General features: G+C 59.5%; 3 protein-coding genes across 25 annotated transcripts in view; 2 read left to right on the top strand and 1 right to left on the bottom strand.

Annotated features, from left to right (window-relative positions):
- Positions 1 to 1,388, top strand: part of COL18A1 (collagen type XVIII alpha 1 chain) — a 40,172-nt gene extending 38,784 nt beyond the window's left edge. For all 3 annotated transcript variants that reach the window (XM_065638305.1, XM_065638304.1, XM_065638303.1), the window contains one exon: positions 11 to 1,388. In XM_065638305.1, coding sequence (XP_065494377.1) covers positions 11 to 224 — 214 coding nt within the window. In that variant the 3' untranslated portion in view covers positions 225 to 1,388. The remainder of the gene's footprint in view (positions 1 to 10) is intronic.
- SLC19A1 (solute carrier family 19 member 1) lies at positions 1,182 to 7,072 on the bottom strand. Its single transcript, XM_065638306.1, has 6 exons — positions 6,934 to 7,072; positions 4,091 to 4,401; positions 2,599 to 3,346; positions 2,182 to 2,374; positions 1,949 to 2,090; positions 1,182 to 1,858 (listed from the first exon to the last, which is right to left on the bottom strand). The coding sequence occupies exons 2-6, from the start codon at positions 4,265 to 4,267 to the stop codon at positions 1,670 to 1,672; spliced, it is 1,449 nt and encodes a 482-aa protein (XP_065494378.1). The 5' UTR covers positions 4,268 to 4,401; positions 6,934 to 7,072; the 3' UTR covers positions 1,182 to 1,669.
- A 137-nt stretch (positions 7,073 to 7,209) lies between these two features.
- Positions 7,210 to 18,402, top strand: part of PCBP3 (poly(rC) binding protein 3) — a 61,401-nt gene continuing 50,208 nt past the window's right edge. For 17 of the 21 annotated variants that reach the window (XM_065638310.1, XM_065638320.1, XM_065638323.1 and 14 more), the window contains exons 1-3: positions 7,210 to 7,275; positions 8,122 to 8,283; positions 13,361 to 13,450. The gene's annotated coding sequence lies outside the window, so the exon portion shown is untranslated. Of the gene's footprint in view, positions 7,276 to 8,121; positions 8,284 to 9,320; positions 9,477 to 13,360; positions 13,451 to 18,402 lie in introns of those variants that run through there. The other 4 variants (XM_065638331.1, XM_065638312.1, XM_065638311.1 and 1 more) reach the window with 3 other exon arrangements.

Raw genomic sequence — 18,402 nt, 5'->3', positions numbered from 1 at the left:
TCCTTTCCAGGCCGCAGAAGAGCATCTGGCACGGCTCAGATGCCAAGGGCCGGCGCTTGCCCGAGAGCTACTGCGAGACGTGGCGGACAGAGGAGCTCACTGCCACCGGGCAGGCCTCCTCGCTGGGCTCCGGCAAGCTGCTGGAGCAGGTGGCCAGTGGCTGCCAGCACAACTTCATCGTCCTTTGCATCGAGAACAGCTTCATGACTGCTGCCAAAAAGTGACACCACCTCCCCCTGCCCCATGCCCTGGATACTCCCTATCTCCGCGGGGAGGGTCAGACCAGCCTGCAGCCCGGCACCCCGGTGGTCCTCAGCCCCTCCATCTCCTGCCCTCGCCCCACAGGGTTTTCTGCTCCTTCCACAGACCTGAAACCAAAGAGTGTGGCCATTGCCTGGGCTGGCTGCCTTCTTCCTCCTCTTGCTCCACTTCTCTTCTAACCCTTAATATTTAACCACTTCAGCTTGTGTCCACCACCTGCTCAGATGCTCTTTTCAGGGTGGCTGGGAAGGAGGATGCTGGGCAGGGAGATTTCAGCGCTGCCGTGCGGTGTGTCCTCCTAGAAAGCCTGTGGGGATTTCTCTGACTCCTCCGCACCAGCTCCACACTGTCCTCACCAAGAACTTGGGACTGAACCCCGATCCCCACTGCTGGGGCCATGGGGTCTTCTCCAGCCAAAACCCTGACATCCCATCCAAGCAAAGGACTGTCCTGTGGACAAGTCAGGGCTTCCCCCAGCTGGTCTCTGTCCTCCCCAGGTAAGGTCCATCCCACCCAGTCCCCCATCATCATCATCATCCTCACCTCCAACCCCAGCCAGCAGCTCGAGAGCCTTGGCGGGGTGGGGGGGCCTGGTCCCCCTCATTTCCTCTGCACACCCTTGGGACCCCGTGCCGTGCCCCCCACCCTGGGTACAGCTGCAGCCAGGCCAGCGCAGAGACCGGGGTGATGGGGTGGCCCCGACATGGGACCAGGCATGTCCTTGGTGTGTGTGTGTACAAGCGTGTGCGTGTTGAGCACGTGTGGTACCAAGGGCAGGTGCCGCCATCGTCCCCCCCCTCCCCGCGCCACCTTTGCTGCGCTCTAAGGGCCAAGGCGCAACAAAGTTGGTTTGAATTGGTGTGGGCAAATCCAAGGTGCTAAAAAAAAAAAAAAAAAAAAAAAAACAAACAGAAAAAAGATAAATCTGTAACTAGCTTTTTATTATTGTATGGAAATTATTACCATAAAAGCTGTGCGAGTCACACGATCTCTATTTCTTACAGTCTACTGTATTTTGTGTAATTAATGCAATTTAAAGCCTGTGGATCTTTATATTTTATTTTGTCAGTTGTGTCCTATAAACCATTTTCTAAAGGCACTGAATAAAGAAACGTTATTCTCTTGTAGCCTGGCTCCGCACGATGATAATGGATTCGGTGGCCAGGAGACCGCCCGGAGCCCACCCGTATCTCGGCGGTGGCAGCCACGGGCATCCTGCCCCTGCTCTGGTTGTGTTTGTAGCCGGGGGGGCACAGCCCCTGCACCCATGGAGCAGAAAGCAGGTCCCAAGGGGTACGTCCTCAACGGGCTAGCACCAAGGACCGCTGGCGGGACAGGAGACGAAGCACGTGGTGATGGTGACACTTATGGAGCAGGGACCCGGCTGCAGTGGTGATGGAGCCGGCGCTCAGGCTTGCACGGTGTCTGCCTCCAGGCTCTTCTCCTGTGCCGGCATCTCGGCAGGGAGCTGGCATGGCTCCTTGGCCGCGGCCAGCTCCACCGGCTGCTCGCGGCGGCTGTGCTGGATGCCCACGCCAATGGCTGCCAGCAGGTAGAGCACTGCCAGCAGTATGAAGTAGCCAAAATACACGTAAAACTGCAAAAGGTGGGGAGAAAGAAACCGTTGCAGCACCCCCCCCTTTCACCTTTAGGGGACCACCTCCATCCTAGGTGCCCCCATCCCTACCTGGGGATGCACAGACAAGCCCAAGCCCCTCTTGTCAGCCACGATGATGGTGATGATGGTCTTCAGCACGGTGGCGAAGAAGGTGTTGACCCCGAAGACCAGCGCACAGAGCTCTTTGGAGAGGGAGGTAGCGATCTGGAAACTGGGACAGAGAGGGGAATCAGTGAGTCCCTGGTGCCAGCCCAGCTGCAGGGGTGGGAGCCAGTCCCCAGGGGCACCACGGCACCACGCACACGGCGATGGGCACCAGGAACTGGTAGGAGCCACGGAAGAGGACGAAGGCGGTGTAGCACAGCCAGATGTTGGCAGTAGTGTTCATGAGCAGGAGGAGCCCTGCCTGGAAAGCTGTCACCACCCCGATCACCAGCTCTGACCACAGCGTCCAGCGGATCTTCACGTAGCCAGCAGCAAAGGAGGCGATGGCCCCTGGGGAGGGGATGAAGGATGCTGTGAACACCACACCAGCATGGGACCACCTTGTATCCCCCAGCCTAGTGATGCTCATCTCACCTAGCGACGGTCATCTTACCACCACTGCCAAACCACTCCCTGCATCCTCCAAAATACCGTAAGGACCACGATTTCCAGAGGATGCAGTGGGATGGGTTGTCCCCCTGCATCCCCAGTGTCCTCAGCCCAGAGCAGCATACCCAGCAGCGTGGAGGCGGCGTCCACCCCTCCGTTGTACACCCGGCGGTTGTCCATGGCGGGGTAGATCTCATTCCAGAGGATCTGCACGTAGTACAGCATCAGGTAGTACCCAGCTGAGTTGAAGACCCACCAGAGGGACCAGAGCCGGAGCTGGGGTTGCCTGGCCAACGCTCCCACCTCCCGCAGCATACGGCACAGCGTTGCCTCCCGCCAGCCCCGTGTCCCCCCACGGCCATCCCCCCCAGCCATCTTGTCCAGCTCAGCAGGCACAGCCCCGTCATCAGCCCCCTGGGGCCGGTTGAAGAAGAGGCTGCGCTGGGGCCGCTCGAGGAAGAGGCTGAGGACGAGGCCGAAGCTGACGAAGCCCAACGAGACATAGTTGAGAGTGAGGAAGGAGACACCACCCAATGTGACGCAGAGCTGGCCCAGCACCGAGCTGGTGAAGACGCCCAGGAGGACGGCGGAGCGGGAGTAGCTGGCCATACGCTGGTAGTGGGACGGGGCAACGAGGGAGAAGATGTAGGAGGAGTAGGCGATGCGTGCGGCCATGGTGATGCTGTAGAAGAACTCCATCAGCTGCATGACCAGGATGGAGGTACCAAATATCAGCAGCAGCCAGATGGAGATGTAGCTCAGGCTCTGCAGCACCAGCACCGGCTTGTAGCGCAGGTAGTCTGTCAGCAGGAAGATGGGCACCAGCACAGCCATGTAGGAGTAGGTCATCACTGGCGTGATCACGTTGGTCACCTGCCACGTGTGCAAGCAGGGGCTGAGCACTGGACACATCCCCAGGAGATGCCCCCGACCCAGAGGAGTGTGGTTTGGGTGGGCACCAGCTGCTGATCCCCATCACGGCACCTCCTCAGGGAGGAATGTGGCCCATGGCGTGCTCGGCCAGGGGCCTGGCTGAGCCTTGGCCCCCTCCTGGGCCGGGAATGCAGCGTTCCCACGGACACAGCAGCCTGCTGGGACCAGGGCCAGCATCCCTTGGTTGGGGGATGACAACATGTGGCCTCTGCTCGTCTAACCCCATCGCTGCCAGCAGCTCAGCGGTGCCCAGCCCTGTGCCCCCGCTGTGCACTGCACCAGCATGGGAAGGTCTCCCCAGTGGGATGGGGCTTCTCCCAGCCCGGCACCCCCCTGCCAGCCCACTGGCTGCCCAGGCGGGCAGGGCTAGGCATCAGCCCCCAAAATCAGTTGCGAGCCTGGGAATGAGGTCTTGTGCCAGGGAGAGTTGAGCCTGGGGCTCAGGGGACAGGGTGACCTCACAGCCCAGTGAGACAGGGACGTGCTGTGATCTGGATGCATATGATGCCACTTTTCCCGCCCCTACCCCCCCAAAAGCATCACCACACACCACCTTGCCTGGGACATGGCATACCTGCACCCCTCCAGGCGCCAGGACCACAGGAGGATGCTCTGGCCAGCCCCAGGGTAGTGATCGTGTCCAGAAAGATGGACACCAGGGGGGACAGGCTGCCCACGGCTCACCTCTGCCTTCGTGAAGTTCTTGTCAGCCCCGAGGAGGTACGGGGTGATGAAGCTCTCCCCGGGCCGGATCTGTGTCATGAAGCCATAGAAGCAGAGGTAGAAGACTTGTAGTTTCCAGCGCTGGTCCGGCGCTGTCTCCGATGCCGGCTTTTTGGCATCCTCATGCTTCTTGGGCATGGCTCCGCTGGCTCTGCCGTGGGATGGCAGCTTTATCCCCAGGACCGTTAGCTAGATGGGCTTTGCTGGGCCAGGCAGCCCCTCTCTGGCCGCAGGCGCTCTCCGACGCATTGAAAGCCACGTCGCTGCAGATTCTGGGGAAAAAGCAGCATTTGGCACAGGCTCAAATTCCTCCATAATCGCAAGGCAAATAAATAACCACTACCTTCTCCACAGGATATGTTCTTGCAAGAAGAAAAGCAGCTCCGCGTCTTGCTGTGCAAAAGCTGGCGGTGGGGCATTTCAGGCGGCATTCGTAAATCCCATATAGAAGAGCCTGGACGCATGAACACCCAGCTCTGCAGCAGGGCATCCTCAGCTCCCATCACCTCCTTTTTCTCCCTTTTAAGAGTCAGTGGGGTTTTACCCTCTCCCTGAAGAGATGCTTCCCTCTAGCCAAGTCGCTCCGCTGCAGACCTGGAGGCAGAGGGACAAGGACACCCTGTGCCGGGGATGCTCTGGAGGGAGACGGCAGCGGCCATGGGGACCACGCCACTTGTGAAAGTGAGTTAATGTGCACACCATGTGCAGGGCCGCCCACGTTATACATTAGCTGGGCAGCTGGTGGGACTTTAGCCGAGCCGCAGGCAAGGGGCTGCCCCTCGGTTCTCCCCCAGCGGGACATGATGCTCAGGCGGCATCGCTCAGCCTGGGGAGAATGCAAAATGCCACGAGTTTCATGGTCTGGAGAGGGATTAAATGCTCAAATCCTGAGGTTTGGCTGCAGGAAAGTTGGCAGCACAGAGGAGGTCCCATTAGCAGTCATGGGATGAAGGCAGGGAAGGCAGAAGGCCTGGCCTGGGCGTCATCCCAGTGCTCCCCACTCCCACAACAAGTCACTGACGGTGCTTTTCGAGCCATAAAAATCCACGTGTGCCAATCCACGCCACAGGAGCAAGGTCTAGAAACCCAATTACCTTGCTAATTGCAGTCATTAAAAAGGAAGTCCATGGTCCCAGTTCGTGTCCTCTGCTGCCACCCTGAAGTTTCCCCCCTGGACAATGCATGTGGCTAATGGGGACACAAGCCAGCACCAGTGCCAGCAAGGGAAAGCCAGTCATGATCAAAACCAAAAGCAGCAGCGGGTGGCAGGGTGCCCAGTAGCCCCAGCAAGGACTCACTGGTCCAGCATCATTCCCATGGGATTTCAGCACCAGTGCCTACACATCAGGAAAACACGCGTGTCCTGTAGCTCACAGCTGGGTCAACAGCCCCAACTTGTTAATTAGGTCCTGGGGGAGTGGGGCAGGTATTCGGTGCTCACTTACTGCCAGCCCAGAGCTGGTGCCGGCTCGTGTGCCGGATGGAGCACCGCAGCCCCCTTGCTGTGCCAGGAAGGGCAGGGGGCAAGGAGCGGAGGGCACCCCCCGGAACGCCCACCCCAGTGCTGCGCCGTGCCCGCCTGTGGCCCCTGCCAGCCACGACCAACTGGACTATGCCCCATCTCCCGCTTGTCCCTGACCCGCGCTGTGGGTGTGAGCGATGTCACCTCCAGCAGCCACTCTCTGCAGGGCAGTACCCTGCCACATGCTCCGGGACCCCGACGGGCTGTTTTCCACCCTCTGCTCCAGACCCGTTCAGGAAGCAGATGCTCCCAGTTTCTTTTCATGTCCTTCCAGGATGGCTGCAACTGCTCATCCCCAGCTCAAAGTAAACTATCCATATTAACCCAGAGATACAGTTCCGTGCCACTGTCTCAGTGCCACTGACCCTAGGAGCACTGGCTCCTAACTCCTGGCATGTGTGTCCCCACACGTGTTGGGACCCCAACCCTGAACTCATCTGGCCAGATCCAGCTCCACTTCTCCACCCCACGCATGGAGCTCCCACCACTTGAGGTGAGCAGGTGCAAGTCCCAAGGGATGCTCCCAGCTCGGTGCTGTCATCCTGCTGCCCTGGTGCAAGCCAGGCTAGAGGAAAGGGAGAAGAGCACGGTCGGTTATCACCGTGTGAACCTGATTATCGCCGGGTTATCGTGGTGTGACCTTGACGAGGGATCGCTGTCACGCACACAGTTGTCGACCCGCAGCCACAGGCTGTGTGGGCGGGTGAGCTCAGGCTCAGCTCTGGGGGGGGCCACAGCCACCAGGGTCTGGAGGGGACAGCCCCGGGGGGGACCGGGGGGATGCTCTCCCCACAGCCGCGTGTCCGTGGCACAGAAGTGACGGCACCGTAGCACAACGAATTTTGTGGGCAGATGCCGAGCGGGCAGGGGGTGGTTGGTGTGCGAGTCCCTGGTGCACCTTCGCCAAAACAGGAGGGGGAACCTCCCCGAAATACATCCTTGCCCACCGTGCGGGCACCTATCTACCTTCCCGCCCAGCACCCAAGGAACGGGTGGCTTCTCCGGGTGCTGGGGGGTGGTTTGGGGTGCACGTGGCAGACAAAAGTGCTACGGGGGGGCGGTGCGCGGCGGCCGCTCACCCTGAGACAGGGCGTACCCTGGGGGCACCCCACACCCCCAGCAGCCCGGGCACCTGTGGGGCACTAGGGCAGTACCCATATCCCCGGCACCCCAGATACCCTGGGCACCCCAACACCCCAGGGACACCCCCTACCCCCGGTACCCCAGGCAGCCCAGCACTGGGGGCACCCCAGCACCCCGTACCCCGCAGCCCGGGCCGTACCTGGGGGGCGGCGGGCATGGGGGCAGCGGGCCCCACCCGCCGGGGCGCAGTGGGGGCGTCCCGGGGCTCCCCGCGGCCGCCGTAGCCGGATCCGCAGCAAACCCGTGAATAGGAGAAGAGGGAGGAGGAGGAGGAGGGGGGCCCTCGGGAAATGTAGTCGAGCCCCATGTGCGGGGCGGCGGGGGGACTACAAGACCCACAGTGCAGCGGGCAGGAGGAAGAGGAGGGAGGAGGCAGAGGAAAAGGAGGAGGAACCCGGCCGCCCCCGGGGGCAGAGCCAAGCTGGTTGCACGTGGTTGTGTGTCCGAGACGGAGAGAAATTTCCACCCTCCTTACGCAAAGGTATCGCCTCCGCATCCCCCCCGCATGGCGGCGAGAAGCACCCTCTCCCCGCCCATCCGCCGCCTCTGGGCTGCGGGGCCCCTCGCCCTGCGCCATCCCCGGGGAGACGCTGCCCACTGCCTTGCAGTGATTTAACGCCCTGCTGCCCGTAGCTGCTTGGATTTATTTCTGCCCCCCGTTTTTTTACGGGGCGGGGGAGGGGATTTGTTACAGTATGGGCTGTTCCACGTCCCAGAGAGTCCTGGATGTGCCGCTGCCTACTGAGGTCAGAGCAAAATTGCCGAATCCCCTCTTCCTCCCGGCACAGCCTGTCTGCAGCCCCCGGAGATGTGCTTATGGGGTGAAACGTGGCCATGAGGACAACGGGGGCCAAACCGTGGCCCTGCACTGGTCCCAGAGGCAAGAGCATCCATAGAGGGAAACTAAGCGGAGGTGGAGACCCTCGAGGATTGGGCCCCAGAGCTGGTGCCCCCATCTCCTGGGAGATGACACATCTTCTGAAAGCATCTTCTCTCCCTGCTTTCCTCCCCCTCTTCCAGCACTTACCCTGCCAGAAGCAAATGCAACCTGACAGGGCTTGGCTGTTCCACTGAAATATTTATATATTCCCGCCTGGAACCGCAGCAGCGGGATCCCAGATATCCGGGGATTGTTACACCCCCCCGCCCAGAGCTGTGAGGGGCCCAGGCAGCCACACCCCAATCTGGGGTCTTCCCACCCAGAGGTCTCCTTTCCCATTGAGCCCCGCAACACCCATCCGACGATGCTCACTGACAAATCACTGCAGTGGGAACGGAACCAGTATTTATTTCACTTGGGTTTTTCTCCTCTTTTTTTTTTTTTTAGGCAAATAGATAGAGCCAGGGTGTGATGTTTATGTGAGGGACATCCCAGGTCTTTCTTTAATGACATCACATTTGCCCCCTGAATCAGTTTCATCCCTGGGGAGGAAACCAGGACACCAGAACAGCTTGGTGCTGCAGGAGCTGGCTTGTGTCCCCCTGACAGGTAGGCGCTGGTCCTGGGGAGGGTGGCAAGATCACAGGCTCCTCGTGCCCACCATGCACCCCCCTTGGGCAGGAGGGCAGCCCTTGGTGGGTCTCTCCATTCCCTGATTGCCAGGATGATTGCGGGGCTGGGTCCCTTCGTTATGTGCAGTAGAACCTGGGCACAAGAGCACCCAAGGGGGTGGGTTCAGGGTGATGCTGTGCACCCAGGCAGTGCCAGGGCACTGATGGGCCTTAATGACCCTGAGCAGTGTCACCTGGAACCCTTACCCATCCACCTCAATGTGCATCCCTTGGCAAACTCATACTGCTGCTACTAGCCCCAGGCACTGGCCAGACTCCACAAAGCCTGGGATAGCACCCAGGGGTTCAAGGGCCAGGCTGGCAAATGCATTTGTGCAAGGAGGGCAGGGTGCTAGCAGCACAGGGCATCCCAGCCTCCCACCAAATGTGGAGCGGAGCAACCACCAGAGCCAAGGGCTGGCATCCCCTGGTGCCCGGTTGCTGGGGCTTTGGGCTGGAGCTGGGACTTGGCTTCAGTACAAAGGATGGGACAGGGGCAGGACCTAGGGCAGGGCAGGTTTAGGGGCAAGATCAGGGGCAAGGTCTGGTGCTGGGAAAGGGACAGGGGCTTGATGAGGGGCAGGGAAGGGCTGGGACAAGGGCAGGGCGGCGGGGCGGTGAGCCGGGGGGGCGGGCAGAGCCGAGGGGGCGGGCAGGGCTGCGGGGCCGGGCAGAGCCGGGGGGGCGGGCAGGGCTGCGGGGCCGGGCACAGCCGGGGGGGCGGGCAGGGCTGCGGGGCCGGGCAGGGCTGCGGGGCCGGGCACAGCCGGGGGGGCGGGCAGGGCTGCGGGGCCGGGCAGAGCCGGGGGGGCGGGCAGGGCTGCAGGGGCGGGCAGGGCTGCGGGGCCGGGCAGAGCCGGGGGGGCGGGCAGGGCTGCGGGGCCGGGCAGAGCCGGGGGGGCGGGCAGGGCTGCGGGGCCGGGCACAGCCGAGGGGGCGGGCAGGGCTGCGGGGCCGGGCACAGCCGGGGGGGCGGGCAGGGCTGCGGGCCGGGCTCCGGCTGCCGCCTCCCCGGAGCGATCCCCGCCGCGCCCTCCCGGCCCCCAACTCCGCCGCTCCGCTCCTCTCCTTCTGCTCACCCTGCCCGAGCCCTCCTCGCTCTGCACAGCCCGTCCGTCCGTCCGGGGGCAGGTAGGGGTTTGTCTTCCACGGGGCGTGCTTTTAAGGGCAGGGGCGGGCTCGGGGGGGCCCGGGACGGAGCCGCCGGTACCGGAGGGGCTGCCTGGCACCAGGCGGCCACACGCTGCCCCGGCCGGTTCCATCCTTGGGGCGGGTCCCCCACGCGTGGACTTGGGTGGTGGCAGGGAAGGGGACACAGCCCCTGCGACGAGGAGGCGGCTCCTAGTGCGGCATTACTCTGGGAACCAGCCTTGGGACAGGGGGTGAGCACCCTCCAAATCCAGGGTAGCTCTGTAGAGTGGTGACTGCCCCGAGTCCCCATCCCGAGGGGCTCCCCCTGCGCCCTACCACCTCCCCGGGTGGGTGTTTCTGCAAGGCTGCTGAGAGTTTTCTGTCCCTGACTGCCAGGCTGGGATGCTGCATGGCTTGGCAAGGGCTGGCCTCTGCTGAAACAGGTCCCAAAGTGCTGTCCCCATGGCCCTGGCTCACAAGCAGGGGTCTCCCAAAGGAGACAGCTTGCCAAGCCCCCCACTCGCCACTGCAGGGAGAGGCACACATGGGGATGGATGATGGCAGTGATGCTGCACAGGCAACTGGCTTTTGGGTGGTGGCCTTCAGGTGTGAGCATCCCACAGGGTCCCACAGCTGTCAGTATGATGGTCGTTTCTAAGCCCCAGCTCTGGGTGTGCCGGTCACCAAGCACCCCCTGAGCAGCTCATCAGTGCAAACAGCTGGGCAGATGTGGGGGGGAAGAAAGGGGCCCAGGCCTTGCTTCTGGAGCACACACCTCCAAACTTCCTTGCAGTTGCACAAATCATCTCCTGGGAGCCCATTTCCCCAGCTGGGACTTTTCTGTCCTTCCTCCAAAATTGGGCTGGTTCATCAGCAAATGCCCTGAGGAAGCACAGGGTTCTCTGCGCTGGGGTTGCTCCCCCTTCCCCACTGGAGCCATCACCTCCCATCACCTGGAGCTGGGTGAAGAGGAGTAGGTTTGTTTAGGTATGACCCTCAGAGCAACGGGGGCATTTACTGCCCATCTTCTCCCAGCAAGTCCCCCTGGGGTCTGGGTGAAGCCTTATTGACCCATCCTGGGGAGGGGGGCCCATTCCACCCTCCCTGCTGTAGCTCAGCCCTGTGCAGCATCCTCCATCGGCCGCCGTACTGCAGAGCGTCCCCACCCTGGTGTGGATGCTGCAAGGCCCCCCGGGAATGGCGCAGAGCCCCGCACCGCAGGGCGTCCTCCCCAGGTTTGCAGCACTGTGAGCCCAGGGCAGATGGGGCAGCTTGGGGCCGTAGTATCTCTGGGGCCCCCATGGTGCTGGGAGCGTGGGGTGAAGCTGAGTGCTGTGGCCATGCGACATGGTGCAGGTGCCCCAGGCTTTCCTGACCTGCAGACGCAGATGGTGCACGCCCTCTCTCCATCTTTGCGAGAGGAGAGAGCGTCTCTGCATCTTGAGGGATGCTGTAGCAAAGGACTGGCTGGTCCTGGTGGGAGATGCGCTGGATGTGGCTGTGTGTCGGGGTCTGAGGGGGGCTGGGAGGTGCACAGGGGTCCCTGAGGGTGGACGGAGTGGATAGCAGCACCTAGTGCAGACCAGCTCCGGCTGTAAGCAAGCAGCCTGGGGATGGAGACCTCCATGGAAGGTGAAGGCGGCAGCCAAAATCTCTGTGACCTATTCCATGCTTTCTAGGAGCATGTCCATAGCGGCCTCTGGGAGATGCAAGAGGGAAGCCCCTGCCTCAGCTTGCTTTATATGATGGCTGAGGAGGTGTAGCTCTGCCATGAAGTTCAGGGCAGTCCCGTGCAGGTGCCGAAAGTGCTGCCAGACACTGCTGGGGTAGGTCAAGCGATGCTCAGCCGCTGTGCTGCCTGAGCCCTGGGTCCATGGGGCTGTGGTAGGAGGATCCAGCCTGGGTTAGTGGGTGCAAATATAACCCCTGGCTTCTTTCGTTTCTCTTTTCCATGGCTCCAGGAGAGTGTGGGCTTGTTTTGGGGCTGGAGCTGGCTCCCACCCACCTGTTGAACAGGCCTGTACGGCAAGGCTGGAGTGCTGCAGGCACTGCTGCATATGTGGTGTCTCTCCCATGGAGCAAAGCCTGGGGAGGGGGAACAAATGTCCCCAGACCCCTCTGTGGGAAGGGAACACAGTCCAGGCAGCTGCTGGCGGTGGTAATGGCTGCTTCTTTGCCTTGCTAATTGGAGAGGTGAATTAATGGCACTATGACACAGCCGGCATCCCACGTGGTGCCTGTCAGCTGTCCTTCCCTGCATGGAGGCTGTGGGGATGCCAGAGGTGTGTCCCAGGCTGGAGGACAGCATTTGTGTCCCCAGGGTGGATCCTTCACAGAAATAGGTCTGCTTTTTCATCAGGTTGGCAGGGAGGGTGGGTGCTAGCACCTGTCTGACTGCCTGCAGGGAAAACACAAGAAGAAAAACTCTTTTTAACACAGGAAGTTCCTCCTTTGGGTGTCCCCAAGGGGCTGCTTTCTGTTAAGGAGGGAATGTGGGATTTCCCAGTGCGCAGGTTCCCATCATTTTGGGGAAATCCCGTGGAGACTCAGTCAATGGGGAGCCCTTGACAGGAGCTACAGAAGGTTGGTGACTTCCTAAATGAAGAAAGCACTCAGGATTGCGAAAAACAAACACTTTCCGCTGAAAATGGTGAAATGAAGCGCTTTGAATTTTCCACCTTATTTTTTTCAATTGCTTCCTCCCCTTGCTGATCCCCAGATTCTGGCCTGTCTGGGCAGGCTTTGCAACAAGACGTGCAGAAGAGCAATGCCATTCCCCAACTGTGGGGAATGTGTTTCCAGCCCCTTTTGGGCCAGCAGCAGCCCCTCACCAGGGTCTCACGGCGTGTGCCCCACCTGCCCTTACCAGGGCAGCATTGGCATCGTGTCCACCAGCCTGGTGGGTACACACGGTGGAGAAACCCAGGGCCAACCAGAGGAGAAAGAGGGTCCACATACGAGGGCAACCAGCCATCATCTCCCAGGAAGGGGTTAATCCTGGAGCTCCAGATCTGGTATCTTATTGCTGGCTGCTTTGGGTAAAAGCTTTTTTGGCTCAGTTTCAAGGGCAGCGGCTGGAGGATGACTCATGCATCCCTGCCACCAAGGAGTAAACCCTCTTGTCCAGATTTTTTCAGTGCAAGGTGATGGTTTCCTGAAAATCCAAGTGCCCTGGGGTTTGGGAAAAGCTGCTTCCCAGCAGTGCTAGGACTGGCTTGTCCTTAGGGAACTGGGGGGGACGATGGCTTCTGTGGGATGGGTGCTGGGTGATGCTGAAGCACCTGTGCGGGTGTCCCTAGGATGGGGACCTTTGATGCGCTGAGCAAGCCACCAGCCTGCCCACACTTGGTTGGGGGTGGGAAGGGAGCAGGGTCTTTTCCTAAAAGCCACAATGTGATAACAACTTAAGCAACGCATTTGTAAACGTAAGCGATGTGCTCCTGCAAGGGGATGTAGCAAATGCTCTGCTTATTCTCGACGTTAGCGGCTGAGCTGCTGCTCAGGGAGGGGTTTCTCATCCGCAACGTGCGGCTTTGCTACATGCGTGGTTTGGGACTATGTATTCATAGCAAACATGGCATGAACGCAAGGCTCGTGGAAACAGTGAACTACAGCCGAGATGGGGCTGGGGGTGTTGCCAGGGGTCTCTGCCTTGAAACCTTGACCCTCGTGCAAACATGCTGTGATGTGGGGTCTGCCCTCCCCGACTCCCCCCATGATGTGGTTGCACGTTTCTGGTTGTGACATCTTTGCTCCACGCTCTTGCAAGGATTTTGGGGAGGTTTGACACTGGGCAGCCAAGCACCTTGTGTGGCATAGGGGTGCATTACTTGGACGATGCTTTTTCACCAGCACGGCCTGACTCTTGTCCCTTTTGTCTGCAGGGAAGAGCTGCCTGGCCAGCTGCACCGTCACCTTCCCAAAGCTGCCAGATGTGCCCCCGCATCGCGCTGTGCTGGGGACCGGTCCCGGGGGTAAGGAGGTGGGAACAGCCCTGCCGCAGGTCCAGGGCTGCCCAGGGGACTCCAGGTGTGACAGTGGCATGTCCCTCCCTGGCACAGGTCACACCAGCTGGTGGCCAGGCCACACCAGACCAGCTCTGTGCTGCCGAGGGGTGGCGTGTGGCTGCTCCATCCTCACTTACCAGGTGACGTTAGGAAGCTGGATGATCTGTGATGAGATCCCCGCTGCCTGTTGTGCTCCTGAAATGATAAAAATGAGAACTTTTGGTGATGAGGATGAGGGTATCCAAGTTTTGGTGCCTGAAGTGAACATTCTCCTCCCTTTCTGTGTGTTTTGAGAAAGCCCACAGCAGAGCCCCTCCCAGTGTGCAGGCAAAAAACAGAGGGTTCGGAAAAAGTTTTGAGGTTTCAGGGTGAAATTCTTTCATGCTAGGCAGCCTAATCCATCTCTGGAATGACCCTGCTTGAGGCAGGAGCTGGACCAGAGACCTCCAGAGATGCTCACAGCCTGACTCGCTCCGTGCCTCTGGCATTCCTTCAAATATGGAAACAATTCACTATTTAAAGGCTTTTATTTGACTGGTAACATGAAGGCAATGTTTTGAGGAGCTGCAGAGAGGAGAGGGGTGTCTGTGAAACCAAGCCGTCCCCTGTGAGAGTGCAGCTCCGTGGGGCAGGCGAGTCTCTCCGCTATGCTTGCCCGTGGCCACTCCATGAAACCTTGGTGATCTTGGGAAGCTGCAAAGCCCAAAGCCAGCAGGCAAAATGCATACATTTCTGACATCTCCTAGCTTTGAGGGAGATTCTCCTAATCTGACCATGTTGGATGCTTTGTGTCAGGGGAGGAGGATGCCTTGGGGATGCACGGGGTGGGCTCCTGGAGCTTGTGCAGCGACACACGAGGCTGCGATGGGGAGGACAGTGAGCGCATAGTGAGGTGCAGAGAAGCAGCCTCATAGCATCACCGGGTGTTAGTGCCCACTGAAAAAAATCCACCTGGGGGACATCTTCAGGCACCTTGCTGGTCTGGACGCCTCTGTGACTCAGTTTCCCCTCCTGGGAAATTTAAACATAAGTGCATGGCAGGGGATGGATAAGTGAGGGACCTGAAGTTGCCTGTTTTTGCTGCACAGCTTGGGTGGCCATGGTCCCCAGGGACATACCCCGATAGCTCACCCTCTCTCTCCCGGGACATTTCCTTGCGTGCGAACTCTGCGCCGGGGCTCTGGCTCCCCAGGTGAGCGGCAGAAGTGATGCTGTGCCGTGCTGATGTGTGTTACACCTCAGCCAGCTCTTCACCGGGCTCTGCCGGCCACCCGTGCTCCTCCACCAGAGGGCCAGGGTGCAAACCGTGCCCAGATACCATGTGTCCTGGCCTGTCCAGTCTCTGTCCTTGCCCTGGGTTGCAGCCTCCTCCCTTCAAGTGTTTATGAGAGCTAACGTGCCTGTCGTCAACAGCTCTCTGTGGCACGGCTAGAAAACACCCCAGAGTTTTGCGAGTGAAGCTGACAGTATCTGGTGAGACGTTTCTCTCTTGCAAGCAGACAGGAGTAGTTTTGCCAGCCCTTAAGCAAGGGAAGAGGGGCAATGATAAAGAAAGGATGGAAGAAAACAAAACAACCCAAACAAAACAACCCAGAAGAATGAAGGATGGTACCAGATTTGCTGACCTCCTTGCTCTCGGTTGCCTCTGAAGCAGAAGGAAAATGAATCGGAGGGTGCTGGCTGCTTGCAGATGGCCTAAGGATCAGGACCAGGCCATACAGAGCCTGGTGTCTCCTTGGGTTGACCTCTGCCGTGGGGTCTTTTGGGCAGAAACACCCTTCTGAAAGGCACGGGATGGGCTTGGCCATAGCTGATGTCCTGGGGAGCTGCTGATGCTCAGCTGCTGGGGCTCAGTTCTGGCTCCAGTGCTTTGATATCGGTGTGTTATGTCACTCCTAATCCTTTTAGTGATGTCTAGGTTTTGGAGAGAGCGTGTTTGGCTCTCTAAATCCCATCCTGGGGACCTAAACTAGCCTAATCCAGTGGACCTAATCCATCCTTCCCCAAAGGCTAGGGAGGACCAGGGATTCCACTGCAGATGGTCTGTCTCATCCTGGTGGTGACTCCTAAGGCTTCCTAAGCCCACCAAGAATTTCTCATGTGCAGCGAAGCCTCAGTCCTTCATGGCTGGGGAGCGCTCTGGAAGTTTTAAAAACTCACCAGATGTGCTTTTCCCCAAGGGGACACCAGCTGCCCTGTCTCCCTGGGTAGGGCACTTATGGTTTAGCTTGCTGTGACCTAAATGAAGTGTCTGCTTGTCCCAAAACCAGGTCTCTGCTGGGTACCCAAGCCCCTGGCGCTGCTGCCTCTGTGCTCAGGGATGCTGCTGACCCTCTGGGCACGCCGGATGCTTCTGGCGTATGCCAGAAGAGGGAGGAAAAGGCGAAATGCTGAGCTTCCTCCCCTCGCCAACTGATTTGTCCTCTAGGAGATTAGTCTCCTTCCCTGGCTTAGGGGGGGATTTGCAGCTGCTCCATCTGCTCAAGCCCAGCAGGTCAGCGGGTGCCGGAGAGGAGCAGAGGGAGCCCAACTGCTGTCACTGCTCCCGGGCATAGCGGGCAAAGCCACCCTTTGGTTTGCACCCCGAGCTGGGCATTTTTGGCTATATCTGTCAGAAAGGAGCAAAGAGCCCCAGAGCTACGTGGGTGAAAACCCCACTCGTGATATAGTTTAGACCCGAAGGGCGTTTGTTGATGGAGCTGATGAAAACTGTGTGAAGCAACAGCAAGGTTTTTTCAGCTGTTGTTGGCTGGTAGAAAAGCCTTGAGGATGCTCAAGGACCTCCCCCTTCCAGCCAGGACGGTCCCAAGGAGATCATTGCCCTGTAAAAACCCTTTGGCCTTTGGGAAAGCGGGTGGGTGGGTAGGAAAGCACCTCAGTGCAGGCTTTCCCAGGTGAACTAACGACGTGCCTGCCAGGGCTTTGGGGGTAAACGGGAGGAGGTTTGGTGGCTCACAAGTGCTTTTAGAGCCAGGCTTTCTGGAGGGGAAAACCGGGAGGTGATGGGCGATACAGGGCTCTCCTCTCTCCCGCTCCATCGCTCCCGTCTCGTCACCAGGCACCATTTGAAGGTGGTGGGTAGCAAAGAGACTGGAGGTAAGTTAGGGAAGAGCAGATGACAAGTGGGCTTACAGATACTGGATTTATAGGGACTGACTGAATTAGGTTTGTGGAAGCGGCGGGGGGGGCTGCTGGGTGGTGCTGAGGGCCAGGGCTTTGCCGAGTGCCATTCTGCTCCCGGCCGCGGGGACCGCCTGTGCCCGTGCCCAGAGCTCAGCCAGGAGCAGGTCTGGCATGCTGCTGGACCCAGGAACGTGCGCTCCCCACACCGCTGCCTTTTCAGCAGGCATGGGGAGACCCCACCAGACCCCGCTGCGGGGGTGCTCCTGGTGGGGCAGCTCTCAGAAAGCACCGGTTTCTCTTCTAATGTGGCAGAAAATCACACGGAGGGGAGCTCTGGGCAGCAGAGGTGAGATGCTGAGATGCCACTGCTGTCCCCATCCCACTCACCCACAGCTGCAGAGCCTGGGAGGGGAGCACTTTTGCCCCCCGTCTCCCTTCTCCTTCCCTTGCTGTTTCGCCAGGAATACCGATGGAGGCTGCCAGGTGTCAGCTCGGAAATCTTTTAACTTTACCTCGTCTCCCCAAATGGACAATGTCTCCGCTCATTAGGTACCCGCCCAGGGGGCAGACGTCAGCTCCGCTCATGGCTTTTCTCAGCTCATCTGTGCCGAGACTCTTGATGGCTTCAGAGCGCTCAGGTCCCATCACGTCATGCCGGCTCCTGCCCGCGGCGCTGCCCGCTCTGCCTGCCCGGCGGCCGTGCCGTCCCGGCAGCATCTCACCTGTGCCCCTCGCACCTTGGGCTCACTGCCTACCCCTCCTTAGGAGCAGGATTTTGAAGGGTGTTTTGTTAAAAGGCTGGAAAATAACGGGCACCGGTGGCACATGCATGGCGTGTGTGTGTGGAGAGCTGGAATTGGTGTTCCTTGCCCAGGCAGTGCCTGGGAGGAGAAGCCGTCGCTGAAGCCTGCCCTTTGAGGCTGATGCGTCCCGACAGCTTGTTCACTGGGACATTAAAATCATTGCCTCTGTCTGCGTAAAACACCCAGTAAGGCGGATGATGGGAACACAGGTCAGGGGAGGATCGTTCTCTCCCCTACACGATGAAAACCCCAAGCAGCAGAACAAAGCAGATCCCGGCAGCGCAGGGGCTGCTGCACCCCAACTGGGTGTGAATGGTTTCCCCTCCGACATGAAGGAATTTGGTGATGTGGTGGGAGAACATCTCCATCCCATCTGGCGCATCCCTCACCAGCTGCACAGCATGTTTTCCCAAAGGGTTTGAGTTTTCCCTGAGGGGTTGCAGCAAAGCAAGAGGACATCTGCAAGCTCCCCATGCTCTCTGCAGACCTTAGACCCCACACAGGTGCCCCGTGGTCCCAGAAACAGGGCCAAGCAAGATGCCCTCTGGGCACAGCCAGGTATTCACAGGTGGGGGGCAGCTGTTCACAAATGACTCCTTCAGCATCCTGGGTGACCCCTCGTGAACGTTGCTGACCCAATTTACTAATAGAACCTAGTCCATGCGAGCTAGTAGGCGAGCTGGCCTTGCAGGGATGGAGCCGTGCTCTCCAGTGACATGGATCAGGAGATAGAAAGCTTTTGGCTTAAGTTTGCTGGTGTCTTTCTCCTGGCACCAGTCCATGTTTCACTAGGGAGAAACAACCAGGGAAAATGGTAACTGACTCCTCTGCTTGTACTACCAGAGCAGATACAAGGTGCAAGGGCTTTAGCCATGCTGGAGAGAGGATTTGGGAGATGATGGTGAGGGTGATAGTTGACTAGCAGACCAAAAAGTTGCTTGTCCATGAGCTTGTGATGCTGCCTTTTAAGACAACTCCTGGCTGCCTTGCATT

Source organism: Caloenas nicobarica, chromosome 6 (genome assembly GCF_036013445.1).
Source record: "Caloenas nicobarica isolate bCalNic1 chromosome 6, bCalNic1.hap1, whole genome shotgun sequence".
Classification (NCBI taxonomy): domain Eukaryota; kingdom Metazoa; phylum Chordata; class Aves; order Columbiformes; family Columbidae; genus Caloenas; species Caloenas nicobarica.
This window is presented reverse-complemented; position numbering and strand designations above follow the sequence as displayed.